General features: G+C 46.5%; 2 protein-coding genes across 2 annotated transcripts; both read left to right on the top strand.

Annotated features, from left to right (window-relative positions):
- The first annotated feature begins 1,144 nt into the window (after positions 1–1,144).
- Positions 1,145–20,583, top strand: DISP2 (dispatched RND transporter family member 2). Its single transcript, XM_083836852.1, has 8 exons — positions 1,145–1,339; positions 7,653–8,105; positions 10,111–10,140; positions 12,515–12,638; positions 13,344–13,459; positions 13,941–14,059; positions 15,019–15,116; positions 16,209–20,583. Exons 1-8 carry the CDS (start codon positions 1,251–1,253, stop codon positions 19,626–19,628), a joined length of 4,449 nt encoding a protein of 1,482 aa, XP_083692978.1. The 5' UTR covers positions 1,145–1,250; the 3' UTR covers positions 19,629–20,583.
- Positions 20,584–21,364: 781 nt separating this feature from the next.
- On the top strand, positions 21,365–27,458 carry KNSTRN (kinetochore localized astrin (SPAG5) binding protein). Its single transcript, XM_083836879.1, has 8 exons — positions 21,365–21,468; positions 22,414–22,546; positions 23,224–23,280; positions 23,504–23,603; positions 25,514–25,628; positions 25,930–25,991; positions 26,112–26,186; positions 27,050–27,458. The coding sequence occupies exons 2-8, from the start codon at positions 22,416–22,418 to the stop codon at positions 27,179–27,181; spliced, it is 672 nt and encodes a 223-aa protein (XP_083693005.1). The 5' UTR covers positions 21,365–21,468; positions 22,414–22,415; the 3' UTR covers positions 27,182–27,458.
- Positions 27,459–27,513: the final 55 nt, after the last annotated feature.

Below are 27,513 nucleotides of genomic sequence, written 5' to 3'. Positions count from 1 at the left end.
CACCCCACAGCCCAGCCCAGCAGGGATTGTCACGCCAGGACGCCGGCGCTGCCTGAAGCCTGTCCATGGAAACTGTCTCCTGCTGGGTTCAGAGAGGCGTGAGCCTACAGGTAGGAGAGTCAGCACACAAGCATTAGGAAAAGCTTTTTGTTCGTTAAACTGTCTCAGGCATTTAAGTCATTAAGGCAGGAAGGGCTTATTCCAAGCAGCTAGAGGATTAGTGGGAATTATAGGATACCCTCCGGTCTAACACTCTCCCTTTTTGCTTTGGCTTTTTTGTAGCACGTGAAGCAAAAAGGGTGCCGTCCTCATGAGAAAGAAGGTCACCGCCCCCGTGAGGGCCACGGCCATGAGAAAGGAGAGGGTCATAGTCATCATCATGGCCTCATGCAGGGTCACACGGGAGGTCACTGCCACTCCCCTGGCCATATGCATGGCTATGGGAAAGGCTTAGGCCATTCCTGGCACAAATAACACCGTGGCCATCGCAATGAGGGAGGCTGCAGACGGAGCAGCCACGCTGAGGCTCTGTGAGCTCTCTGGGAAGATCTGCCCATGGCGCAGGGCGATGTGTGGCTACCGCAGTGCTGACAAGCAATGCCAGCAGGTCTGACCTCCTTGCGTCCTCCACGTCGTGTCAAAACTACATCGACACCTTGTTTACTTATTTAATGCTGCTGCAACCAGAGGGTGAGCCCAAACTCTTCAAAACGCTGCCTTGCACCCGCCGCATGAAGTCCAGGAGTGCTTCTGGGCGCTCTCCCATCTTGGGCCAAAGCAGCACAACTCCGGCGGGACGAGGGACCCGCCACCCAAGGGTGCACCGCTGGAACCCGCCGCCGGCCTCGCTGCACGCCCTCGCCAGCTCATGAGGCTGGGGGTGAGGCTGGCGGGGCGAGCATGGTTGTGTCCAGCCTCAGAGCTCTCGCTCGGGGGACCCCCCACCCGCTCAACCCCTCCCGGCACAGCGCCCAGCCTCCCCTCCGGCCTCCCCCCAGCTCTCCCACCCCGCAGCCTCCCCCGGGGGCAGCCCGCGAGGCCCCGCGGCCATTGGCCGCCAGCACCGGCACCGGCACCGCCTCCGCGGCCGCGCAAGCGCTGCGCCGGGCCTCCGCAGCCTCCTCCTCCTCTTCCTCACCCTCCTCCTCCTCCTCCTCCTCCTCCTCCTCCTCCTCCTCCGCGGCGCCGGCAGCGCTCAGCACCGCGGACAGCGCCCCGCCGCCAGCCTCCGCCGCTGCCTCCCGCGGGCCATGGAGGCCGCGCCGGGCTCGGCCTCGCCGCGCCGGGGGGAGCAGCGGCCCCAGGGGCCTCGCGGAGGCCGCGGCCTCGCCTCGCCCAGGTAGGAGCCGAGGGGGCTGGGGGGGGTGGCGGTGGGGCGCTGCGCCCAAATCTTCCCCGTTTTCCGGGGGGCCCGCCGCGTTGGTTGGCCTCCCCCGAGGATTTGTGCCGGGCTGTCGCCGGCGGTGCTCAGTCCTCCTCGCGCTGGGTTTTCACTCCAAAGGTTTTCTCTATAACGCCCCGCAGCCTTCTCCTGCTCACCCCCCCCCCCGTGCCGTCTGCGCTCCCTTACCTGGTGCCTTACACCGGCCGCGGTCGTGTTAATTTTCTGGAAATGTCAACAAGCATCACGGGCACGGAGCCACCCCAAATTTTCAAGCACGTTGCCGTGTGGTAGACCGGAGGCAACAGATCTGAGCTGTTCACATCCTCGGTTTGTTTGACCGGGGCACACCCCGAGGCGAACAAAACCCAAATTCGTTCTGAAAGCCGAGTTTCAGTTCTGTCTTCATCTCCTTAGCTCTGGAGGTCTCAGCCTGAGGCTGGGTGGTTTTGGGTCTCGGAGCTCGCCGAGTGACTATATATGCAGTCCAGCCCTGCTTTCGGTTCGTGGCATGGGATGGGGGCTGAGCTACCAGCATCCCCGTTAGCTTTGCTTGCCTCGGTAATCCTTGCTCATTTGACTGGGTCCTTTGCAATGAGCGCTGCAGGCTGGGAGAGTTAAGTTACACTAGGAGTTGCGCCATCTGAAAGTGGCGTGTTTTTAATTTCACTCGTGCTGCATACTTGAGAACTAGAATTTATGGCAATTAAGTGCAGGCATCGCTCTCCGACTCCTGAGCAAGCACATATGTAACTGCTTCTTCATGCACGGCTCTTCACTAGCCACCGAATGGTTAGCTCAGCACTGCCTGTCCTCCAGCCCTAGCCAATGCTCTGCTGAATTTACCACCAGAAAACTCCCCGTGTTTGAAAACAACCCCTTCTTTCCGACCTTTTTAGGACCGGGATAGCAAGGTATTGTTTTCTTTTGTTTTCTTCCAAATGGGGGTTAGTTAGCAAACGCAATTTTACCTGCACATTTTCCACTGCCAGTGTGCATACGGCAAACTGCATCCAGACCTACCCTGGCGCTGAAGCCTGGGTGGGGACCACCGAGCCCTTTGTGTCTGCTTGCATCCCGTCGCACATACCCGTACCCACAGCAGCACGGGCTGCCTGGGGTAAATAAAGGTAAGGCTGTTCGGGCGAGTCAATGGGAGGAATTATAAAACTATACTTTTCTTGGCAGACTACGTGGGAAGCAGAGTTTTGCAGTCTCATTAATTTTTCATGAAGATTTAACATACTCAGGAGTCTCATTAAAAAAAAAAAAAGATTGTAGCTCTTCTCAAGGATACGCACTGTTATGCTGCTAGAGTGAAAAAGCAAAACGAGGAGCAGCTACACAGAAATTTTCCTGTGCACAAGAATTTGACCCTGCCTAAGGAGGAGACAAATTGCTCGAGAAGTGCCTGTCTCTCCCTGTCAGCTCGGCACTGGATCTAGATAATAGGTGAGAGTGAAATGCAATGAACCCTTCCCTAATTTCTGAAAAGGGGCGCTCTCATCACCTTAAAAAACACAAGCAAACACAAGCTCTTTTTTTTTTTTTCTTCTGAGAACTTCACTGCTGTGTTGCTGGGGGTATGTTGAAAGAGAAAACCTCTGTTTAAATTCTAGTATAAAATCCCATTCTTAAAAAGTCATTTACAACTCCCGAAGAAAAAGCCATTCGTCTCAGTGGAAGCTGACCTCTAGCACATGGTTTTAATTCAGAAAGAATTTCTCCTTTTATTCATCTGGGAAAACTCGTGCAGCTGATGTGCAAGGAAAACCTGGCTAGAAAAAAAAAAAAAAGGGAAAGAAAATAACACTAGCTTCTATTTGTGAATGAAATTTTGCAGTGCTTAATATCTGATTGAGCGAAGGTTCCTGTGGAAATAGGATCTGGTTGTAGTCAAGGCACAGGCTCCCGCCCTTACTCTCGCTTGGTTTTGTTCCCCCTTGAGATTCTCCCGTCGATGGGAGACGCTGCCATTTGACTCTGGTATCAGCTCCATCACTTGGTAGGTGATGCCCATCATTTCTATGCAGAGAGCTGCTTTTCTGATCCTCTCCTTAGTATGCAAAGGATGAGATAAATAACCTTTCTTAAAAAAAAAAAAAAAAAAAAAGCTTTCCGCACCCCAGCGGAGGTGGAGTGGCAGCAAGCTGTCTCTTTCCTGACCTTGACCTTATCTTGACTGCTTTACCGTGGGAAGAGGCTTCAGTCCTTTCGCTGTCTCCCCCACATCAGGTGGGCTGCCTGTGCCCTGGCACTTGTCTCAGAAAAGCACTGCTGCACTCAAATTGACTCGGGCAGTTTCATAAATTGGATTATTATACTGTCTAGACATCTCAAGGGGAAAGCAGCATGAGAAACGCAACTGACTGCTGTGGGTAACAGGAGCAGTTAGCTCCAGTCTGGCACTTGCCCTACACCTCCTCTTTCTTCTCTCTGCATCACTTCGGCTGCATCCAGCTGAGCTTGAAGAAGAAAAAGGAGGCTGTCAGGCTGCTTCGGTAGGCTTTTCTGAGGCTGAGAGACCATTTCTGCCCACACAATCCCAGAGATGTCAAACATCTGACACGTCCCAGGATGGGAATGAACATTCAAAAGAATTGTGGTGTTGGCTTTTGTTAGTGGCACAGAGCCCAGCGCAGTACTCTGCTCACCTCTTCTCCTGCCTGACAGTAAACAGAAATCAGAAACTCCCCCACAACCATTTTTCAAGCACAGTTCAGGGTCCCGTGGGCCCGGAAAAGTGCTCGTGACCTGCTCACAGGCAGACAAACAAGGACCACGTCTCTGGTGCAGCCCTCAGCAGATCAAATGTTTAGCCCGCCAGCATCCTGGCTAATTGGGAGCGTAGCAACCGAAAACCCAAAATGTGCAGAACTGCCACCAGTAATTACCCAAAGCTATCATTATTTGTGAGCTCCAGGTTTCCCTGGGGATTTTGGATAACCAAGGTCACATTGTCACGGCGTTGGAGAGAGATGAGCATAAGGCAACTTGGATCCAGAGGGTGATTGACAGAACTGTAATTGTTTAGCCTGAAAAGGAGATGATGAAGAAGAGTCGCGAGTGAATGATTTGAACTAGCTAAAGTTATTCTAAAATATGAAGCCACTGAGCAGCCAGGGGATGGAGCTGAGACAAAATGTGGAGGAAGGATGGAACCAGACAGAAATCCGCAGCAGAGATGGTAAACAAGGGGAATGGGCTTGCGTGTGAAATATTAGCCTTGAGAACATTGATGTATGTGCAAAAAAACCTGGACGCAATCTGCAACCCACCAGGAGGTTCTGTAGCTGAGGGGTTTCAGAGAAAGAATTTTTCATTGCCTGTTTCCTGCATCTCCCTGAGCATCTTCAAAGCGTTTTTTGTGAAAGCCTTTCTCTTCTGTCCAGTGTTACAGATGAGGCGGGCAGACCTGGCGGTGCAGTCATCAGATGAATTCAGTTATGCAAAGCCTCTGGTCCCTATGCAAATCCAGCAGTTTAAATGGAAAATAATTTTCTTTTTACTTTGAAATATATATATATATATATTTTACTGGTGTGGGAATACAAAAAGTGCAAGTCATTAGTGTGGCAGTCTCTGTGAATCAATTATGCATTTTAGGAAAACATTGCTTATTTAAAGTGTACCTAAATTAGGGAAAATAGGCTTGATAGGCTCAAGGTAGAGGGAAAATAATAACTTGGAGACATCAAAAAGGGAGTGGGAAAAGGTCTAGACCTTGCCAAAGTTTGACACTACCACAATCCCAGCTTTCTGATGAAAATTCCCCGTCCCATCACTGCTAGTACAAAGCTACAAAGCAGAATCACCCTGCACTCCAGCCGCTGGAAATCTGGGAAGAGAGCGATGAATTACGCTTTGATCTCAAGAGTGGAAGTGAGATGCTCCCCAGGTCGGCTCTCACAATTAAACCCTGCCCCTGCAGCTCACCAGAGCTGTAGGGGATGTGGTGGTTAGTAGGTCCCGGTATGGTTGGTTCTATAATTACTGTAGATAGGCAGTGACTAAATATGCCATTTTAGATGGGTGACTGCAGACCGTAAGCTTTCATCTGCCTGTGTTGCACCTGGCCCACGCTGCATCAGGGATGACTCTGATGGGGCTGTAGCAAGCCCAGACGAGGCCTCAGATTACACCTCGTGAACTGCTGCCGTTTGATTTGCACTCTCCGGTATTGCATTCGCACACACCAACGACATATTTGTAGCCTTGTGTTGGAAACTGCCTTCACATGGAGCTGTAACCCAACTCAAGGGTCTCTGAAAGTCTGGGTAATCCTGCCGCTAATCCATCTGTGACAGGGCCGCAAGGACTTCTTCGTGCGATGGGATTTTGTATTCTTTCTTTTGACAAACTCTGCGGGTGGATGGGATGTCACTGTCACAATCTGTTCAGGAGCTTGTGCTCTGGCACACAGCACTCCCTCGCGCTGCAGCGAGCTGGCTGAAATCTTACCAGTCCTCTGTAGTGCGGAGCGGAGGCAGCTGAGTGCTGGCACTGCCGGGAAGGACCCGTCAAGCTGATCTCAGCAAGGTGTGCACACATCTGGCTGCGGGTTTCCTGGCACCTGCTTCAGGGCAAACTTTGGCTCGTTTCCACCGATTTGTACTTCTACTGTCGTAAGAAATGGCGAGGGTCTCGCGGACCCTGTCTGACTGCCGCCATTGGGTGTACATCATCTCCCAAGGACGCAGAGAAGCTCACTCACAGCCGTGGGCATGTGCTGACTACTTTGATACCATTTTGCCATTTCTCCTCTCCTTTGTAGGCCAAAAAATATCCAGCAAATGAATTTCGTGACCCCAAATCTGCATGTGAACATCAGTTCTTGCTTCCAAAGTCGCTGTCATTGCAATGAGCATCCTTGACCGTGCCGTCCCTGTCTGCAGTTGTCTTCTGGCATAAAAACTGGCACTGGAGAGTGTCCAACCAGTCAGGGTCTCCTTGTTATTAGCCCCAGGACTGGGACTGTGTGCAAGTAATGCCGAGCATGATGCCTGCACCATGAGTCTCCGCACCAGCGCAGGAAGAGCAGCTACTGCAAACATTACTCTGTTGTAATGATTTTAGTGAAATGAGCCCGTTTTGTATAATAATGAAATACAGTTTCTCGGTGTTGATAAGCTCAATTGATGTTGGAAAGTACATAGCACGCGCTGCCAAGGCCAGTATGTCCTCCTTTCTGGAAAAAAATACCAATTTTCAAGCAATACTGAGCTAACAGCAATCTCCAAATCTCTTTTGTCATTGATATCACTGTGCTAGTTAAATTTGGGTGCAGTTCCAGAGACGTGTAATTGCTAGAATTCTGTCTTTTTGTGGCTGTCTGAAAGAGAAATGAGATGAACTCTGCAAAGTTTCAAAAATATTCCTTTCTCAAACATATTTTGCCTTCTTTTTTTTTTTTTCCTCATCACATCAGGTGCCTCAGGCTAAAGTTCATCTCATTCTTGTCTCGCTCCAGCACTCAAAATTCTGTGACGCCTTGAGACACTTTGTGATTCTAGCTGGCCCATATCATCCATCATGCTTAATTCTCGATGCTAGACACTAGAGCAGGCACATAAGTCAGCTGTAGACACCACGGCACGTGCTCTGATCAAGCTCCAGAGACTACTGGTGTTTCCATATCGTGCTTGCTTTGAGCTCCAGATAGCACAGTGCTGCTCAAGCTCCCCGACACACTGAGATGGCAATTTGAGAGGCATTTTGGGATCAGTGCGGCCTCATTCTGCTCTTGGTGAAAGGTTTTCCTGGTGTCACACAGTAACTGGTCCTTCAGGTCTCTGTAATTATGCTGTGCTCCTGGGATAGGACCAGGCCTTTATCAGCAGCCAGTTTGTCTTGTCCCTTCCATACAGAAATATCTTGGAGAAATAAGAAGAAACAACGCGGTTCATCCAAGTAAAATGCCATAAGCAAAATTTAATTCTGCTTACACGTTGCAGCCATACCTCGCTTCTAAAACCACAGCCAGTAGAGGAGTTGAACACTGTTCATGGGAGCATTACACGATTTTTCATAATTTTGGAGCAACATGCACAAAGACATGATGGATTCACCATCAGCTGGAGTCCCTGAATGAGTCATGGATGTTCTTGTAAAAAGCACGGTCCAGCTCAGCCCTGGCTCCCGATACAGCAAAGAGAGGGGGAGGTTTTAGGTCTTGCATTAAGTGGGAGGCAAGATTCCCCCGTTTAGCTTTTCTGTCAATACGGTGCTGTAACGGAGAAGGGTTTCACCCTCCCTTTATTTCCTCTCACAGAGAAAAACGCAATGCAGGACCTTGCCAGACCTGCCTCGCCATGCCAGAGATCGCCAACACCGAGCCCAGCTACAGCGGCACCTCTTGGGAGAGAATCTGCCCGGTCCATCACTGCCCCGTTCCTGCATCCCCCAGGCTGGGGGGCGACCACCTGCCCTCCTCCAGTCGCACGCTGGGGCCAGCGCCCACCCAGTCCAACGGGCAGGTACCGTCGAGCTCCCAGGACTCGCAGCAGCATCACCTGTATTACCCCTGCAACCAGCAGGAGCCCAGAGGCAGCTATGGCCTGCCCCAGCTCCCCGGGCACGGCGAGAGGTCCGTGCTGTGTTCCCACCTTTCCAGCGGTGACCCCATGCCAGCTCCCCACCACCAGGTCTCAGAAACCCCCTGGAAACAGTGGTCCCCCGGGCAGCGACCCTCTCGGCCGGTGCAGCATCACGTTGTGACAGTCAGGTGAGAGGCTTTCGCAAAGCATCTCCCGAACTTCGTGGTGGGCGGCGGGAGGGGATGAGGCGGGTCTGAGTGGGGAACGCGTGAAATGTGGGTTTGCTCCCCAGTCTGAGGCAGCAGCTGCCCCCAAAAGCCAGGAGGGATGGAGTTTGCTCTCTCTGCCTCTGTGGGGAGCGTACAGACAGATGCTGTTCCCGCAGAATTTGCTTCTCAAGGTGACTTGCTGGGTAAAGCCAAGGTCACCCCGCTACTCCTAGATCATCCAGCTGTGATCACGGCCAATTCTGTGGTCCTCCTCTTTTCTCCTTTTGCATTGCAAGATACCCAGCTGGCTAGTCCTTTATCTTGGTGGAGTTTCTGAGTGATAAAAGCACAATTAATTTCTTTTTCTGCTCCCACTGGAGCTGCTGCCTGTGCTGGAGGAGAGAGGCAGCAGAGGGTAATAAGCACTGGCTACCGCAGAGCAGTGAGAAATACAAAGCTGGGGAGCACGATTTGGTTTTCCAGGCTGGACAGCAACAAGGATATAAATTCTGTGCTGTCCGTGACAGAATCAGGTAAGATCCATTTGTGTGCAGAGCACACAGATTCAAATTGCTTGCTTGGTGGATGTTTGCTGGCAGTGCTGTAACAATACATACAGCATAGGCGTCCTCAACAGCCTGAAGTACATCCTCTGCCCCATTCAGCATCATCCTGCCTCGCTGAATGTGCCTTTTGGAGCCCACTGTTGGCACAGACCACGATCCCTTGGCTACCACAGCAGCAGGCACCAAACGATGTCTGCTAGGAGATGGTGCAGCATTCCTTGCCTTCGTACAGCCGTGTGGGGTTAGGCACAAAAGCCTTTTATGATCTCATTCTGTAACCATTAACAGAGGCTTTAATTTGCTTGTGTTTGCATTTGCATCAACACTACATCAACAAAACTGTCAGCTGCGTTCTCCGTAACAGGTTAGTTAAGCAGGAAATGCAGCTGGATTGCAAATCCCTGGCAGAATGTGCAGGACTAGCAGACAGAAAAGTGATATTGTAATGATGGTAGAAAGGGGGTTTTAATCCGAGCAAATCTGCTCGAGAAGCTATTGTGAGAGAATTAGCACAGAATGGGCAGCGTGCTGCCAAAAGGAGACCTCTCTTTAATAATCTAGTGAGGATTTTTCTTTGCTCCCCTCTCTCTCAAACCTATGGAGAGCAATGAGGAAAATACAATGTGATTTATTACACGTGCCACAAGGAGTGACTCCTCCGTGGGGAGCTCTGCTTTGTCACTTTTTTGTTCCTTCCACTCGCGACGACGTGCCAGGAGGGATGAGCTGCCGCAGGGGCACCAGTTGGCACCAGCCCCACGTTAATAAATGTAACCTTGGTCCCCTGGAGAACGCTTCTCTATTTTGTTCCTCAGAGCTCTACGAGAGGAATGACAAAAGCTCCCCTGTGAGGAAAACACCAGTAAAATGGTTTTTTGCAGCTCCACTGGCCGTCTACTGCTCTAGATTGGACAAACATCTTTGAAATGGCTCAGGAAACAAATGAGATTCACCTTTCTGGAAAATCCTTGCTGAGTTGAACGGAGAATAAAAACTGTAGGCACTGTTAGCCCAGCTCATGAAATTTTGTAAAGAGTTATGCTCTTATCAAGAAGCAATTTAAAAATTCGGTAGGAAAGCACTTAGATAGATTTTCATGGACAGGTGTTACGGGGCAATTTATGTGGGATTACTGTGTATGTCCATTATATTCTGTGGTGTTTTTTAGAGGAGCAAAAAAGAGCAGTTAATACCTGTCTTCCCATCACACTTAGTTAAAATGCCAGTGGGAGAGGAATAGGCTCTGCTATTCATTAGACTAATCCACGTTGTGCCAAACAACTCTTGCAGCAGCAGCTCAGCTTGGTGCTTTGCAGCCCCTGAATGGGTTAACTTGCTCATTAGCAGCCCGGGACTGTGCTTTGTAGGAAAATAATAAATGATCATGACGCCTTCTTTTTTTTCTTTTCCGTCTGCAGACACGACAAAGCTTTCAGGATGCCAAAAAGGTATGTTTAATATCAAAAGCTTGCTGTCCTTCTGCCCTATTATCACCGCTCTCCTACCCCGCTGTTAGGAAACGCGGAGCATTATTGCTGGTTATGTCCCCAGCAGGCCCTGCTTCAGAGGCAAGGTCAGCGCTCCCTGCCCCGTGCTTCCCATCTGCTTGGAAAAATCTCAATTTGCTTGCGAGATCAATTTAACCTGCGTTAATGAATAGCAACGCAGTCCTGATAGCCGTTCTCAGGGCAGGTGCCTGGCTCTAGTCCATACGACAGCTTTATATATATATATAGTCACATTTATTGGATTAATCCAGCTTGGCCTACCAGACGGGGAATCAGGAGGGCAGCAATAGCAGTAACAGTGGAGTCCTGCGTTTTCTCACAGGCTACAGTGGAAGAGACGTCTGTACCCAGACTACGTGCAACGATTCCTAGTTTTTCATACAGTTAGATACCAGAAAATCTGCAGTTAAGTTAAGAGATGTAAAATATTCCAAGGAGGTTAGGTTTAGGAAGAGGCAATCCTTGTGCAAAAGTATAGGATGCTCCCTGACAGTGAGAAGAAGTACAGCTAGTCTAGCCATGCTTGGGAAAATAGCATTTTAATAGAAAAGCTAAGTACCACAATTATTTTATCTCCAGTTTTCTGCTTTCAAGTTAAGTGAACATATAAAGAGATCCTATCAGCATGAAGCTCACCTTTAATACAAAAGAAATTACATAAACATTTCAAATTTGATTATTAAAGTATAAAGATCCCCTAATGATCAGAATTAAATGTGAAAGGAACATTTTCCATTGTATTTGCTTTATAGCAGTTTTTATCTTTATTGAGTTTCTTTACAGTATTAGGAAACTCTCGTTTAGGGCATGAAAATAGGCAACAGAAATTCCTTCCTCGCAAAGAACTTGGATTTTGCATGTGGGCGTGCAGTACTGTTGTGGAATGTAACATTGCTAAACAACAGCTTCAGCTGGAATGCCTAAACCGAATAAACATGAAAACATGCCTGGAACTCTTTTGACATCCTTAAAAAAATTGAATAAGTTCACCCTTTCCAAAATACAGAGGATTTTTAATATGTTTCTCAAAATTAAAATACTTTGATTGCTTTTGACTTCTGTTTAAAAGCTGATTTTTGTAAACTGTTTTTCTCTGGAAGGTTTGGGTATGGCATCAGATACTGAAGTTTATTTTTATTTTTATTTGTTAATTGGTCATGGAATTAACCCAAAATAGCCTCCAGATATTATGTAATCTAATGCGGAAAGGGCAATTTTTGTTCATTTTCATAGTGTAGACTTCATCTATGAAAACAAATTTGATAACGGAGCCTTAAATCGAAAACAAAACCAAACCAGACCTGACCTGAAGTCATGCAAAAAGCTGTTTGAAGGGTTTAAGATGATTTATAATTAGGAGAAGAAAGCTGCATTATTTGACTCAGTGAAGAGGAAAGAGAAGCAAAAGATCAAGCAAGCAGGATCCTCAAGGCTGCTAAACACTGGCACAGCTGCTCAAAGTTTCATAAATATTTCACTTCCCCATGAAGCCCAAATATTTGTCAACTATTTGTGAACAAAGGTTTTCTTATATTTCAGAAATACATCCAAATACATCTTAAAAACTTAGAAACCTGCCAAGCCAGAGAAGGAACCCATTCCAATATTTTAACAGATTCACTCATCCTGCAGATCCAGAAGCCACTTGTCCACTCCGTGGCTGCTGCTGACAATCCTAACAGCAGTCGCACATCAGATCGGTGGTTTCCATCCCGTTCTAATTTTGCAGATGCCTACATAATTCCCAGCAGTAAGGCAGGCCCCCATACAGTGAGTGAATGTAGAGCAATGACAACGGACTTGCTTAAGATAGTTATCTGTAGAAGAGCCTTCAGAATATTCTATGAATTCTCAGGGTCCACGGGCTGAAGATCTGCAGGCCAAATGGTAAATGTAGCTACTAGCTTAGATTGTACAATGGGGAGGAAAAAAAAACAAAAAACAAAACAAAACAAAAAACTAAAAAGCTCTTTCTAAATGCAATGTTTTAAGTTAAACATTTAAAGCTTCGTTTTGCCTTAGGACAGAACAGTCTGGGTTTTATTGTTTCTGACTGAAAAAGCAGGAAAATGTAGGGAGGCAAAATGTAATTACCCAAGTTAATTAGAATTGCCTGCAAACATGCAGTTGGAGGCATAATATGTTCATTAATAGCTGTACTAGAGCCTCGCAGCTCTTCAATAAATAAATGCTCAAACCAGAAAGGCCTAACTCTTTTACTTCCTTTCACTAACATTGTGTTGGTTCAACAGCAGGTTTCATGCTCGAAGCAGAAGTGCCTTAACAGCTGCATTTTTTCTTCTGTTGATTCCAGTTACTCTCAGATGATCGCGGAGTGGCCCATAGCCGTCCTGGTGCTGTGTTCAGTGACGGTTGTAGTTTGCACTTTAGCTGGCCTGCTTGTTGGAAATTTGCCTGATTTTTCTGAACCCCTAATGGTAAGTCCTTACAGACAAAATGTCAATATGAACGTAAGGAATGTCCACAGGCCAACCATTGATACAGTCTTTCTGCCATATAAAATAAGTCTGTGCTTCCTTCCTTCTCTGCAGATAGAGGCAGGACAGCAAATCAAGGAGGACACTAAAGCCACTAGAAAAAAATGGCAGTGCTTTTCAGTGGTCTGCTGTCCTTTCCCCTCGTCTTCACAATGTGCAACCAAAGCAAGATTCCTTCCGGACGGACATAATATTTGAGAGTAATGCACAATACTTGCTGTTTCTTGATACCACAGTCACCAAAAGAGAAACGGTGACTTCACCCACTCTTTTGTCCAGCCACGACTGTGTCCAGTGCATGTGCCACCACTTGGCCTGTTGTATCTTTAAAGGACGTTAGTGAAAGGCTTTCATTTCTTGCTATCTCACTGCTTCACTGATTAATAGCTCTCACTGTTGAAGCATTTCTGTTGGTATTCAGCGTTAAGTTTCCTTCCCTGAGGCCCAGCATGCTGCTCTGGTGGTATGTCCTCACCAGCTTCTGGTATGTAAGGGAGGTCATATTTCCAGGGAAAATTCGATTTCTATATCTCTCCAAGATGCAGTAATAATCTCGTATAGTTTCTGTGTCTAGGAGAAGCATTAAGGAAGACTAAGCTAAACTAGAAAGCAAGCTGATGACAAAACACTTTTTCTTGGCTGCAGGGTTTCGAGCCACGAGATACAGACATTGGCAGAAAGCTCGTCGTGTGGAGGAATGTAGAGAGCCATACAGGCTACAAGAAGACCTTCTCCCTTTCACCGTATGCCGAGAAGAAAAGGTATTTGAGTTTGGTTTGGGGGCTTAGAGGAAAATGTTGGCTATAAAGTTAATGACTCACTGTTCCAAGATATTTACGTGAATTACATCCTATATCCTATGCTCAGAAGCAACCAAGGCACTGGGAAGTGCCTTGCACTCTTTTCTCTGCGATGCACCTGGACTCCCTGCTCTGGAATCCAGGAGTTAGGCTCTAAACTCTCCATGCATTCACTTCACTGTTTACCTTTAAGAGAATGCAGTGGGACTCAGCATGTCTGCACAAGGGGATGCAAGTTCTCACGTAGCCTCACGCAGATTTCTACAGAGGGCACAGTGAGCGCAATACCAAAAAGCTCTCATCAAAGCAATGCTGTCTTTTAAGACTACAGTGACAGTTATTGCTGCAGCAGCGTGGTGTATGGCACCAGAGCCTTGCCGGTCAACGTAACTCATTGCCAGAAGATCTCTCTACTTACACAGACAATCTCTTCTCTTGCTAGCTATGATGACATTGGCATTAGCAGAGGACAAAAGGCTGATCAGGGAGGACAAGAAGCCAGGACACGGAGAATGGTGGAACAAATCTACGGAGCGGATGGTTTCTTTTGCGGTCCCCCGGGTGAGTGAAGTCTTGATGGGGTAGTAAGTGTCAGGCACTCAGAGCTCAGAACTGTCAAAATAGTTTAGGACACTGGGAAATGTTGTGAAAGCACTCTGAGAAAGCAGTGCATACAATACCACTCTGCGAAGGCTAAGCCACCTCTGGGATAGTGATCTTTCAGCCCTTCCTAATCAAGTGGTTAGAAAAGGCTCGTTCCGAAATTCTGGAGTTGTTTCTCTGTCTGATTTTTTGCCATATTTGTTTTTACCCTTTAGAAATATACTTTAAGGGTGCAAATAAAAAGACTAACATTTTCACCATTTACCTGTATCAAAAGTGAATACTATGAAAAAAATGCATATTCCCCCCTCCCTCTCTGTTTCTAGTCTATCCCTGTTCCTTCTTTTCTTCTTGAAAAACGTGACAGTAAAAAAAGGGGGAAAAAGAAAAAAAAAAAAAACAAGAGAGAGAAAACTCCAAGACACACAAAATTTGTCCCCAGATGGATGCTAAAAAGTAGAGGAAAGAGGAGCAGCACGCAGGTATTCTGACTCCCTCCCCTGCCTCTACTCCACCTCTGAAACCAGGCAAACACCAAACCCTCAGGTCCTTGGGAGTTTTTGGCTGAACTTCAGCTCCTTGCTTTGCAGCAGGGGGTTGCAGAACCAGGTGACAACACTCACTGGAAGCACGCTGACAACATGGAGAGTGGATTTTGCAAATGTCCTCCCCCTGCTCTCCTGCTGCTGCCAGGTGGGTGGAGAGCAGAGGTCGGACGGCACAGGGCAGATGCTACCACTCACTACAAGCTATTTGTGACCTGGTTCCCTCCAGGGAGCCCTCCGTAGCAGTCTTATAGACAGCAAGATTTATTTATTTTTTTTATGCACACAGAGTCTACTCCAGCCAGCTTGGCTAATTCATCATCATTACCTAATACTTTCTATTTTTTTCCTTCCTTTTTTTTTTTCTTTCAGAAAAGAGCTATTCCCAGCTGGTATTTATGTCCACGACTGCTGGGAGCTTATGGAACTTGCAAGCTATTCAGTCCATGTGTCAAATCGAACAAGACAAGGTTAGTAATGTCACACAGAACATACATACATGCTGTCTCTTTCCTGACTTTCCCATCTTTAATATCTAGCTGAAAGGAAGTAGCAGACAAAAATAACGTAAGCTACAGAACAGGCTTCAGCCTAGAGGACTCCAAAGCATTTTACTGACTTAGCAAAACAAGAATGATTTCACCTATCAGCTGGTCTGAAGTAATGTAGCCGCTGCCATTGAACAAGAATAATCAGACCCTGAACAAGAACTTGGTCCAGAAGCCAGCAATGTCCATCAGAAGCTGCTGTGAATTTTGAGCAGCAGAACCTAATTACCAAAATGGAGCTATTGTCGTGGAGACTGCCACAGCAAGCTTTGCAAGTGGGAGGCTTAATTGGATTAGCTGTATTTGCTGTAGGATCTGTAATAACTCTAAGTGATCAGACCCAGGAAACCTCTGCTGCAAGAGCCTGACGTCCCGCTAGCAGGAGGCAGCATGTTCACACTGCACCCTGCCAGGTACGCAGCTCAAGGAGCCACAGCCAAGTCAGGTTTTAAGTCACCCCACAGCACATAGGTGAGTGCAGGCTCCCAAACCCACCCGCCTCACTGAATATTGCACTCTCAGCCTGCGCTGCCAGTGATATTGCCAACAACACCCTCACTGCAGTGCTGTGCCTGCAGCATCTGTCAGGCCAGTAACAGCCAGTGATGGTACTGGCAAGTCTAGTAATAATATAAGGCATAAAATAAAAATTAAAAAATAAAATAAAATAAAATAAAATAAAATAAAATAGTAAAAGGTGTATCCCCTCTCTGTTCTAGCCTTGCAAACTGTAAAATGAAGGGCACTGCTGTCACTAACAGAGTGGAGAAGGATCCACATTTTCAAATCAGATGTTATAAAATATAAATAGTGAACAGGGTTTCATTTTTTGACAAAAGGCCAGTGTGTTTCAATATCTTTAGCATGGGCAGTTTGTCACTGGGAGGATGGCAAGCCATGGCTTGTATGCCAGGATGGGAGGGGACGATTACTGCAAGAAGCAAAGAACCCCATAGGGCTGCAAGATGAAGCGTGCAGAGGATCTGACACGATGCTCCCTCGGCTGTTTTTCAGATACGTTCACACGTTCATTTTAGAGACCTCTGCCAACGTACCGAAGCCAATGAATGCTGCCCAAGCTGGTCTCTGGGAAACTACATCGCTGTCCTGTACAACAGGTCCTCTTGTTTGGAGATAACCCAAGGGGACATCTCCCACACCCTGGCCCTCCTTCGTGCCTGTGCTCCAGACTACCACAAAGGTATCCTCACTCCATCTTGCATAGGTCCTGAGACTGTGAGACAGAAACACTCTCAGTGTGCCAAAGTCCCAGAAAAATGTACCCGCTTCAATGCTATTTACCAGCTTCTTCACTTCTTGGTCGACAGAGACTTTCTTAGTCCCCAGACAATGGAGTACCAAGTGCCATCCCTCAAATACAGCCTGCTGTTTTTGCCTACAAGGAAAGGTGCATCTATGATGGGGATCTATTTAGACAATCTTGAATCCTGGGATCTGTTTGATAACTATACATCTATCACTGGAATGGACCTGGGCCTTAAACAGAAACTATTCCAGCACTATCTTTTACTGGATACCAAGTATCCAGTTCTGGCAATATTAGCTATTTTTCTAAGCATTTCTTTTTATTTACGCTCAGTCTTTATTACTTCGATGGTCCTGCTCGCTGTTGTTAGTTCTTTGATGATCTCCTACTTCTTGTACAAGGTGGCCTTCAGATTCACCTACTTCCCTTTTGTAAACCTGACAGCGGTCATCATTCTCAGCAGCGTTTGTGCCAACCACACCTTTGTCTTCTTCGACCTCTGGAACCTCAGCAAGAGCCAGAACCCTTCTGCTGGATTTTCTCAGTGGGTGAGTCAAACCATGCACCACTTTGCGTATCTCATGCTGGCGTCTTGCTTCACGACGGGTGCTGCCTTCTACGCCAGCTACATCAGCAATATAACAGCCATCCGCTGCTTTGCTGTCTACATGGGCACCTCTGTACTGGTGAACCTGGTATTCATGATGACTTGGCTTCCTTCTTCGGCTGTGCTGTATGAGCGCTACATAGCAACAACCTGCATTTACAAGCCAGAAGACTACTGGAAAAACACTGGCCATAAGAGAGTCGCCCTCTCCCTCCATTACATTCTCAGGGGTCTCCAGAAGACGCTGTGTGAAACCTCCAAGCTGCTATTTGAAAAGCTTCTGCCTTGCGGGGTAATAAAGTTTCGGTACATTTGGATTTGCTGGTTTGCTGCCTTAGCAATAGGAGGTGCCTACATTTCCTGTTCCAACCCGAAACTCAAACTCCCGACTCTTGAGACGTCATCTGTTCAGGTGTTCCGGCTGAGCCACCCCTTTGAGAGGTACGATTCTGAGTACTGCCACCAGTTCATGTTTGAGAGGCTAGAGCATGGAGAAGGGCAGCATATGCCTGTCACAATAGTCTGGGGCATTCTGCCTGTGGATAATGGGGACCATTTCAACCCAAAAAGCAATGGTACCCTAGTGACTGATGCCACTTTCACAATCCAAAGCCCCGATGCCCAGAAGTGGCTCCTTGAATTCTGCCAAAAGGTGAAGAACCAAACTTTCTATTTCCCCGATGCAGAGCAGAAGTCTACCGTGTGCTTCATGGAGGAGTTTATCAGGTGGATGGACAGTCGGCAGTGCTCCCAGCGAGACCACAGCTTCAACCTTTGCTGTAACCAGTTCTCTTTCCCTTACAGAAGTGAAGTCTTCCTGCACTGTATCAAAATGATGCTCCTGGAACAAGGCAGGGAAGGGGCAGAAACATACGATCTGGGCCTCAGGTTTGACGGAGAGGGAAATCTTGCTGCCTTGGTACTGCAGTTTCAAACCATTTATCACTACAGCTTCAATTACAGCAAAGCCAAACACTTCTATGAGGAAATCAACCTCTGGGTAACAGAGGAAATGAAAACTGCCCCCGTGGGGCTTCAGAATGGGTGGTTTACCAGTAAACTAGAGCTATACAACCTCCAGCACAGTCTGAGCACAGAAACGATGGTGGTCATGGGGCTCTCCATAGCCATTTCCTTCGTGGTGCTGCTGCTCACTACTTGGAACGTTCTCCTCAGCATTTTCTCTGTTACTGCCATTGCGGGCACTGTGCTGGTAACTGTTGGCCTTTTGGTCCTCTTGGAGTGGCAGCTCAACGCAGTGGAGTCTCTCTTCATTTCAGCTGCAGTAGGTCTCTCTGTTGACTTTACCGTCAACTACTGCATCTCCTATCACCTGTGCCCCCATTCAGACCGCCTGAGCCGAGTGGCCTTTTCCCTGAAGCAGATGAGCTGTGCCACAGCGATGGCAGCTTCTGCCCTCTTCTCTGCGGGGGTCATTATGCTGCCTGCTACGGTCCTGGCGTATCGGAAGTTAGGGATATTCATAATGATGATCAAGTGTATCAGCTGTGGGTTTGCCAGCTTCTTCTTCCAGTCACTGTGCTGCTTCTTTGGCCCAGAGAAGAACTGCGGGCAGATCCTTTGGCCTTGTGCCCACAACATGAAAGACTATTCTGATGACTCTGGGCCAAATGGAAGCTATGCCTGTGGGGGAAATGAGAAGCAAAACCGATTGCGGAAGGTCCAGGAGTCCAACACTGCAAACGAACAGTACGAGCTCCAGCCTTTGTCGAGAAAACTCAGCGACAGTTTTGACAACAGCACTTCTACAAGCAAGCTGTCCAACAGGCCATCAGTGCTCTCTGAAGACACGCAGGTTGAAGATAACAGATGCCCAAGAATAGGAATGCACCCTTCCCTTGAAAGAGAGAGACAGAATCTGCAGGAGACCCTCGGAGAGCAGCAGGTTGGCCTGTGCCAGTGTCCTGCCTTGCAAACTTCCTCTCCTTACAAGCACAGCAGCTCAGGAGCAGAAATTCACAGGGAGAGACTCTGCAGAGATTGTCAGTGTCAAAAGTACGGTCCAAAAGCTTGGGATGGGTCTGGGCTGGACTATATCCAGCCAGCTGGCATGAAAGAAGAAGGGCAGCTCAATAAATCACAGTGCTCTAGTGACACTGCCCAGCAGCAGTCGGATTATACCTCAGACAACAGCCATCTTCCTGCTGCTGACATCTACAAAATTCACAGATGCCTTTGTTCTCTTGGCAGCTCTTTTGACATGCTCAACATCTCCAGTGAGACATCGATTAGCGATTTTGAGCAAGGCCTAAAGCTTGCTGAATCAGCCAGTTCTTGTCCTGATGTCTTAGAGCTGTCTGATTCGTACAGTCAAACAGAGAGAGGTTACTTGAACGGGAAGAGAGATACCCTGCGGCTGGACCTGAGGGAGACAGTCTTTGATATCTCTCCAGCAGCATCACAGCAAAACAGCTCTTCATGGAAAAATCGATTTGGATTAGGGAGTGAAGGCCCGGTGGTGTTACCGAACAGCCAACCAGACATGCCTGATGTTTGGATCAAGCGATCCAGTGCACAAAGTTCTGGTTACAACAGCTGAAATCTTGCAGAAAACAAAACTGTACTGCTAGGGAAAGGGGAAGTCGAAATCTCCTTGGAACTGTAAATATCACCTTTTTCTTCCCACCTCTCCTTCGGCTGAGACTATTTCATAGTATATCAGCTGTGCAAATACCTGTGTTTTCACAGAACCAGCAAACACAATACTAGTGAGAGGGTGCGAGATCAATCATGACAGAGAACAAGCCCTTTGCCCTTCCAGTGTCCTGTGCCATGTTCACAGCTGTACTGCAGAACTTATCGAGTAAACCTGTTTTGTCATTTCCTAAACAGTGATTCGATTTTTCTTGTCAAGCTGCCTAGGAGAGACATAATGAGAGAGATGAAACTCCCCAGATATTCAAAGACAGAGAGCTCATGTTAAAAAAAAAAAAAAGAGCCAAAACCCAAACCTGCAGCTATAGAAAATCTAGATTTCAAGTGGAGTGTATTGATAAAAAAAAAAAGTCTTTCATTTTCTACTGAATCAGAAACTGCTTTATGTGAAGTCCAAGTTCACAGATCTCTACAAAACCGATATAAAAAAATCTCATCAAGACCTTTCAGTTGATGCAGCCTCTTATTGATCATGGAGAAGGCTGTAGAATCAAGCCCAAATCTATTTTTAGGAACAGTTTCAATTTGTTTTATCAGACAAATTACTGGTACTGCCAAAGATTTTCAGTGTGAGGTTTCTCCTTTGAGAAAAGTGTCCTCGTTCCTGCAGCGATTTGGGTGCTTTGTGTTTCGTCTCCATAGCTTATTTCCACTCAAGGCTACAAAGATGTAACTTTTTAAAATTTGCATATCCGATGAATCTTGAATTTTACATGTTTTTTCTCTACCAGAAACAAACAGAAAAACAGGTACTTCCTTGCCTTTGTCTGTGGAAAAAAAAAAAAAAAAGACAAAACATTCCCTCTACACGTTGACGTAAAATAAATGCTTATGACAAACTTTTCTAAATCTGCGTGATGCTTCATTTTCACCAAGAATGCTGCAGTTAATTTTCTTTAAGTGCTTAACACACTTTCCAGTATCATCAGCAGAAGGAAAATATACATTTTAAGAGAATCACTCCTTTTGACATCCAGGAGTTTTCTGGGCTCTGTGGGAGAGGGACCATGACTACCTAATGGAGATTAGGAATATGCTCTTTTAAAGCTAAAACCCTTCTTGAAATACATAGCACATTTCATGACTGCCTAATGTAGATTAGGAATGTGCTCTTTTAAAGCTAAAGCCCTTCTTGAAATGTAAAGCATATTTCAGTTTTAAATTTCCATGCTATAGCTCTCAAGTACTGGGCGTTCGGGGCAGTGTTTCGGCAACCACAGCTGCTCCCCGGCTGTGCAGCAACGCCGACTGCAATCCTCTCAGCACCAAAACCTCCTCCCGTTACCATTTGCAGGGACATCCCCCCATTTTGAAAACCCTGTTTTCACAGTTTTTTTCACAGCGAAAGGAACTTAGAAATTTAACCACTTCACACAGCCCACTCGGGGCGGTTTGAGCCACCTCAAGCACAGGAGGCACACCCAAGGCTCAGCAGCGAGCAAAACCCCCCTGAGGGCCTCAAACACCTCCAGGTCTCCGCTCCCCGAGCGTCCACCCGGCGGTGGGAGGCAGCGGGCGGCAGTTAAAGCCCTGCCCGCCCCCTCAGGGCGACCGCCATTTGCACGGCGCCTCCCCTCAGGGGAGAGCCCTTCCCCGCTGCCATGCGCGCTGCGCTTGTGCGCATGCGCGGCACCGCCCGACCGTTGGGCGCCCGCTCCGGTTCAAACGGCTGCTGAGGGTGCGGGCGGGCCGTGCGGGAGCGGAGCGGAACCGGAGCCCTGCGGGTGAGTCCAGGCCCCGGGGGGAGCCCAAGGTGCTGGGGGGAGGCCTGGGAGGGAGCTGCGGTGCGGCCGTGGGTTTCGGTCAGGGGAGTTTTGTGGGTGGTCAGGTCCCGTTTTGTTACGCGTGCGGGGGGTGGTGCTGTTAGTGCTTGTAGCGGTTTGCTGCTGTGTGAGGAACCTGGCTTTAAAAGTTAAAATGTGGGAGCTGGTCTCTAGCGGGCTGCCCAGGGAGGCTGTGGGTGCCCTGGAGGTGTTCAAAGCCAGGCTGGATGGGGCTTTGGGCAACCTGGTCTGTGGGAGGTGACCCTGCCCGTGGCAGGGGGTTGGAATTAGATGGCCTTTAAGGTCCCTTCCAACCCAAACTGTCCCATGTCACTTAAAGAGACTTAAATTGCAAAAAGAAAAAAAGATAAAAATAAAACCAACATCAAAAATCCCCTGTGTTAACAAGGCATTATATACTCAAATAGCTGTGGTTTAAAGCTATACACTTTACAGAGAAAGCTAATTCTCTCTAGTTATTTTAAGAAGCGTGTCTACTCCTAATGAAGAGAAATGTAAAGTTCTGAGAGCTTTCAAGTGGGCTGTGTGTGTTTTACTTCAAGTACTGAACAACTTTGCTTGGAACACTGTGGCTTGCTGACTACTTGACATTGAGATTTTGTTTATTATTGTGCCTGCGTTATCATTTTCAAACTTCATTTCATTAGCGCTAGTCTGATAACTACATTCTGAGAGTGTTTACCAGGAGATACTTGCAGCTTACCTGGACCCTTTATCCTGGGAGGAATTTGAAGATTACCCTTAGTTGTTGCTACCTTAAAGTATTTACTCTAGTCAGATATAACTGTGATCTCCTCAAACTGAAGGCTTATGATCCACTAGTACTGCATATTTTGGTGATCTGTTGTAGACCATAGTGTTTTCATTGTTGTCTTTTTCTTGCAGAAATGCAGATGGCTTTTTCTTCAAAGAAACAATGTGTCGGTAAAACACTGGATCCAGAGTTCAACAAAGATCCTAATTTTAACTTTAGCTCCAATATTCCAGTAGATGGTGTCTTCAAAGCTACAAATCAAGGGTAAATGAAAGTGAAGTATAGATGGATTTATTACTTGACAAATGTCCTGAAGACAGTGTAGCATTTCGCAGAACCATTTAGCCTTGAAAAGACCCTTAAGTCCAACTAGCCAACATTCCCAAGTCCACCACTAAACCATGTCTCTAAGTGCCACATCTACACATATCCTAAATACCTCCAGGGTTGGTGACACCACCAGCTCTCTGGGAAGCCCATTCCAATGCCTAACCACCTTTTCCATGTAGAAATTCTTCCTAATATCCAACCTAAACTTCCCCTGGTGCAACTTGAGGCTGTTTCTTTGTGTCCTATCTATCACTTTTCACCTGAGAAAAGCGACTGATATCCTTGCTGCACCCTCCTTTCAACTAGTTGTAGAGAGTGATGAGGTCTCTACTCAGCTTTCTTTTCTCCGGGCTAAACAGCCCTAGTTCCCTCAGATGCTCCTCATTTGTATTGTTTTCTAATCCTTTTGCCAGCTTTTTTGCCCTTCTCTGAACACATCCAGCAACTCAAACTTTTTCTTGTAGTGAGGGGCCCAAAACTGACCCCAGTACTCAAGGTGCAGTCTCACCAGTGCTGAATACAGAGGGACAATCAGATCTTGTCACATGAACAGATTTAGTAATCTGTAAGTATGCAGTGATCTGATAATTGTATTCTATATATCTTTTAAGGTTTCCTAAATCTGCCAAGAAAGTAGAACCACTTCTGAAGAAGACTGCTACAAGAGGGTATGTTTCCTCACATTGCTCTTAGTTGTCCTTGTGCAGTAACGTTCCTTCTCAGAGGGTTATGATGAGCTCTAACCATATGCAGCTTTGTTGCCAAATTTGCTGATGAAATCTCTTGGTCAGTAATAAGAGTAAATCCTTCATAGAAGAACACGTTTATGAAAGTAAAAGGTGTCTGATATTGATGTTTGTGCACTTAAGTCTTTGATGTTTGACTCTATAGGCCTCTGAGCAGATACAAACTAGAAGCAGAGCTGAAAACCAAGAATGAGCTGCTAGAAACAGCCAAGCAGCAGTTACACACCAGACTAACAGGAGCACAGGTAAGGATGGGAATGGGGTAGAAATCCTTGAGTAGCTCTTATATTCTGCTCCCCTGCAGGGCTAGATCAAAGGACTGGCTTACTCATTTTCCAGTCTCCATTGGAAGCCAGTAGAGTTTGAGTGGGATGGGTTCTTTCTGCCAACAACACCAAAGATATTTGGTAATCATCAGTGCTGCAAATGTATTTGGCTAGATAATGCATCCAGATCGCTGTTAACAGTCACCAGAACTCAATTCCATCTCAAACTCGTTGCAGGAGAATGTTTGTTTCCAGTTCACAGTGATATACTTGCATGAAATTCTAATAAAAGAGCCTCACTATTACCAGATTCTTCCTAGCTACATGAAGAGAAACAGTACATAATCATTCAGTACTTTACACGGATCATTTGAGATCTATTACATCTTTTTCGTCTTAATATATTATTACAGTAGATAAGCTATTTTGTTCAGTCATCCTTGTTTCACTTGCCCAGTCCTTCCTAGTTGTGTTAACCAGTCACAAGTGTGGTGTGCCACAGCACATGGCATTGGAGGTGTGGGTTCAGGGGTGTGTATGGTCATGTTTTAGTAACTAAGAACACTTGAGTTCTGGTTACTGTTGTGCTCTAAAAGTTGTGAGGGAGTGACCTTGTTCTCTTTTGTGTATTCAACTGAGAGATCAGTGTACATAGCCTTACGTTTCCTCATGTGCTATTGTATCATATTATTGCATAGTCTTTTCCTATCTGGATAGGGTTCTGCAATTTTTTCCCATCTGCTCATTGCTGGTGAGGAGGTCACACCTAGAACATTGTATCCAGTTCTGGGTTCCCAAGTACAGAAAGACAAAGACATATTGGGAAGAGCCCAATGAAGGGCCACTAAAATATTGAAGAGGCTGAAGCATCTCTCCCGTGAGGAAATACTGAGAGCTGGGACAGCTCAGTGTGGATAAGAGAAGGCTTGGGGGAATCTTATCAATGTGTATTAATATGCGAAGGGAGGCTGTAAAGAAGACAGTGCCAGGCTCTTTTCGGTGGTGCCCAGTGACAGGACAAGAGGCAATGGGCAGAAACTCAAACACGGGAGCTTCCATCTGAACTCCCTGCTTGAGCAGGGGTTGGACCAGATGGTTTCCAGAGGTCTATTCCCACCCCAGTGATTCTGTGAAAATCACCAAAGATTTTACTTTCTTAATTCAAGTTTAGATTCAGAATTGGTACCCCGTTACTCATCACCTCTCGCTGATAACTTCAGAACACAGCACAGCTTCTCTTGTGTGCAAGAGGCCCTACTTGTAGCCTTCAGTTGTACAAGCTCACTTTATTTCCTAGTTCTCGACTGGTTACTAATCTGTGAGATGATCTTTCCTTTTATCTCACAGCTTAATTTCTTTAAGAGCCTTTGAGACCTCCTATGGGATGTTCAAAAAAGCTTCTGGCACTATCAGCGGGATCACCCTAATCCACATGCTTATTGATTCTCCTGGAGAATTGCATTTAACTCGTGAGGTTGATCAGCTTATCTGATTGCCTGGTAATATCTGAATTATGCAGGGAATAATGCTGTGGCCTACAGATTCTAAGATGCCCCTTTCTTCCTGGAGTTAGCTGCTCTTCTATACATAAAACTCTTGAAATATTTATATAGAGCACAAGAAAAGACGTGCTAGAACTGCCTAAAAGGAATTTATCTCTAGGATTAATTTTTTGAGCCATTGCTATGACATTTGCAAGTGATAAATCCTGTCGAGTAGCAGGAGTAAGGGTCTGTTTCTCTGCAGTGGTAGAGATGGCAGGGTAAGATGTAATTCTTGGTACTGGAGGAGCACCTGTTAAGCCATTAGCGTTGCGCTGAGCATTACCGATTAATGGGAAGAAATTCCCCCTGGAAACTTGATTCACTTAAAACCTGTGTTAATGACAGAGCACTATAAAGGAATTAAAGGAGGAGAATGAAGGCCTGGCGCAAGAAGTCGAGAAGCTCAAGAAATTTCAGGAGACGTGCATGGTCATTTTAGAAAGCAGAAACATTGATCCTGGTAAGGGCTATGCATTTTACATACTGTTCTGGTAGTTCTTCAGAACATTTTTCCTCTTATTTTTTTGTATTGTTAGTATTTGTAAAATATTTGGCTTCTCCTTTGTCAAGGAAATACTGGTGGGGGATTTTTTTTTCTAATGTAAGAGAAATAGACACTTCCTTCAGGCAGTCCTGTCCTGGATAAATTTTGAAAGCGATTTACTTTCTCTTGCTGTAGAAAGTAATTTTGAGAAGCTGTTAGTTCCTACAAGCAAAGTTATCAAAGAACATCTAATATACAGACGTATCTCATAAATCAGTTACAGGCAGCAACATTGTGGAGGAGGAAGAAAAGACAAAGGAATGCCAGAAGCAGACAATGGTAAGAGAATTTTGAAATGGCAGTGAGTTAAATGGGCTTTGGTGAGAAGTTTGTGTGTAAAAACGGCTGCTGAGAGGTGTTTATTTGCATTATATTAAACCATTTCTTTTGGCTCTTCAGCTGCTGACTGAGAAGCTCATAGCAGAACTGAGGGTATTTAATCAAGCGGCTGAAAAAGAAAAGGAAGCACTTCAGGTAAGGCTGACTTTGTTTCAGAGTCAGACAGGTAGTGAGCATCTGGTGCTGAGAGAAATTTTAAAGCTTGTTTTCCACCTCGTGCTGCTCTGGTCTCTAGATAGCAAATGCCTGCAGCCTTACTAATCTTCCCGAAGTGCAGTAAGGGAATGGTATATGCTACTCCTCTTATAAATAGAGGGCTTACAGCAAAGTTTGGGAGGGGCAATGGTAGTTCTTATCGAAGTCATTTAAAGTTTAATGATACACAATTCGACTTGGAACGAGACAGAAGATGGAAGCGATGCTGAAGACTGATAGCTTTCAAAGTAGGCTCGATCAGTTCCTGTGTAAAGATGGTTGTCAGTGCTGGAAATGGAGCTGTCTCTGCTTAGAGCAGCTCTTCTCAAGAAAGAAAGGTTTTTCAAGACTGTTGCAGGTGGCTGCAAGCACCACTGGAAGAACACGGAGAAGACTTAACCTGAAGTCATGCAGACCGGTGACCTCAGGGAGACCTCAGGGAGCTGAGTAGTATGCAAGCACAAGCGGCTTCAATAATAAACTTGTCTGTGTACTGACCAAAATAGTCATTAAATTACAGCTCTGCAATTCTTGGTAAGAAGCTTGAGCTACTTAATGAAATTGCTATTACATAAGACCAAATGTTTGGTCGTGGTTAAGTTAGCATTTTTCTCAAGGAACCGTGGTGAAAGATGTCCCAGTCAAGTTAGGCTAACCTTAGCTTAGCAGGTGAGACTGAAGAGTTCAAAAATGTCTGGAGTTTTTTTTCCCTGTTCTAGTTGCAGCTGCTTTGGAAGTTTAGTTCTGCTATTCTTGCACTGTCATGTTAGTGAGATGTTGTGTACGCTGACTTTTCCATACAGACGGCAATGGCTAAGTGGAAACTGGCAGAAGAAGAGAGGCAGCAGTCCCTGGAGAAGCATTCTTCCTTCCAAGCAGAAATAAAGGAATGTTCAGCAGTACTCGATGAGTTGGAGCAGCTCCTGGCTATGTGAGGCACAAGGATGGACTGCGCTGCCGTTTCTCGTTTTACTCCTAGTTCAGCGGTCTCTACTTTAAAACCTGGTCCCTCTGTCAGGTCCAAAACAGTGAGCTGGGCAGGCTCCTGAGCAATCCCTGGTGGAATAGCACCTGTGGTGTGGGAACAAAGCAGCAGCAGCATTGGTGAAGCGCTCAGAGCTCCTGTTTTTTCCGTGGGGCTTAGCCTGGACTCTTTCTTAGTAATTTTTTAAGTGTTAATAAAGTGTTTTCGATTAAAGCTTTCGGAAAGACGTACGGGTGCACGGTTCCGCAGTTTCTTCTTAATTCCGAGGCAACGCTGCACCAC

Source organism: Anser anser (genome assembly GCF_964211835.1).
Source record: "Anser anser genome assembly, chromosome: 5".
Taxonomy (NCBI): Eukaryota; Metazoa; Chordata; class Aves; order Anseriformes; family Anatidae; genus Anser; species Anser anser.
This window is presented reverse-complemented; position numbering and strand designations above follow the sequence as displayed.

What these genes read in the sequence shown, in the direction of transcription:
- DISP2 (XM_083836852.1), top strand. Translation starts at nt 1,251, where the DNA reads ATGGAGGCCGCGCCGGGCTCGGCCTCGCCGCGCCGGGGGGAGCAGCGG. An exon ending in CCGTATGCCGAGAAGAAAAG is followed by an intron (nt 13,460 to 13,940) that starts GTATTTGAGTTT and finishes TTCTCTTGCTAG; the next exon opens with CTATGATGACATTGGCATTA. An exon ending in GTCAAATCGAACAAGACAAG is followed by an intron (nt 15,117 to 16,208) that starts GTTAGTAATGTC and finishes GCTGTTTTTCAG; the next exon opens with ATACGTTCACACGTTCATTT.
- KNSTRN (XM_083836879.1), top strand. Translation starts at nt 22,416, where the DNA reads ATGCAGATGGCTTTTTCTTCAAAGAAACAATGTGTCGGTAAAACACTG. An exon ending in AAGCAGAAACATTGATCCTG is followed by an intron (nt 25,629 to 25,929) that starts GTAAGGGCTATG and finishes CTCATAAATCAG; the next exon opens with TTACAGGCAGCAACATTGTG. An exon ending in AAGAAAAGGAAGCACTTCAG is followed by an intron (nt 26,187 to 27,049) that starts GTAAGGCTGACT and finishes TTTTCCATACAG; the next exon opens with ACGGCAATGGCTAAGTGGAA.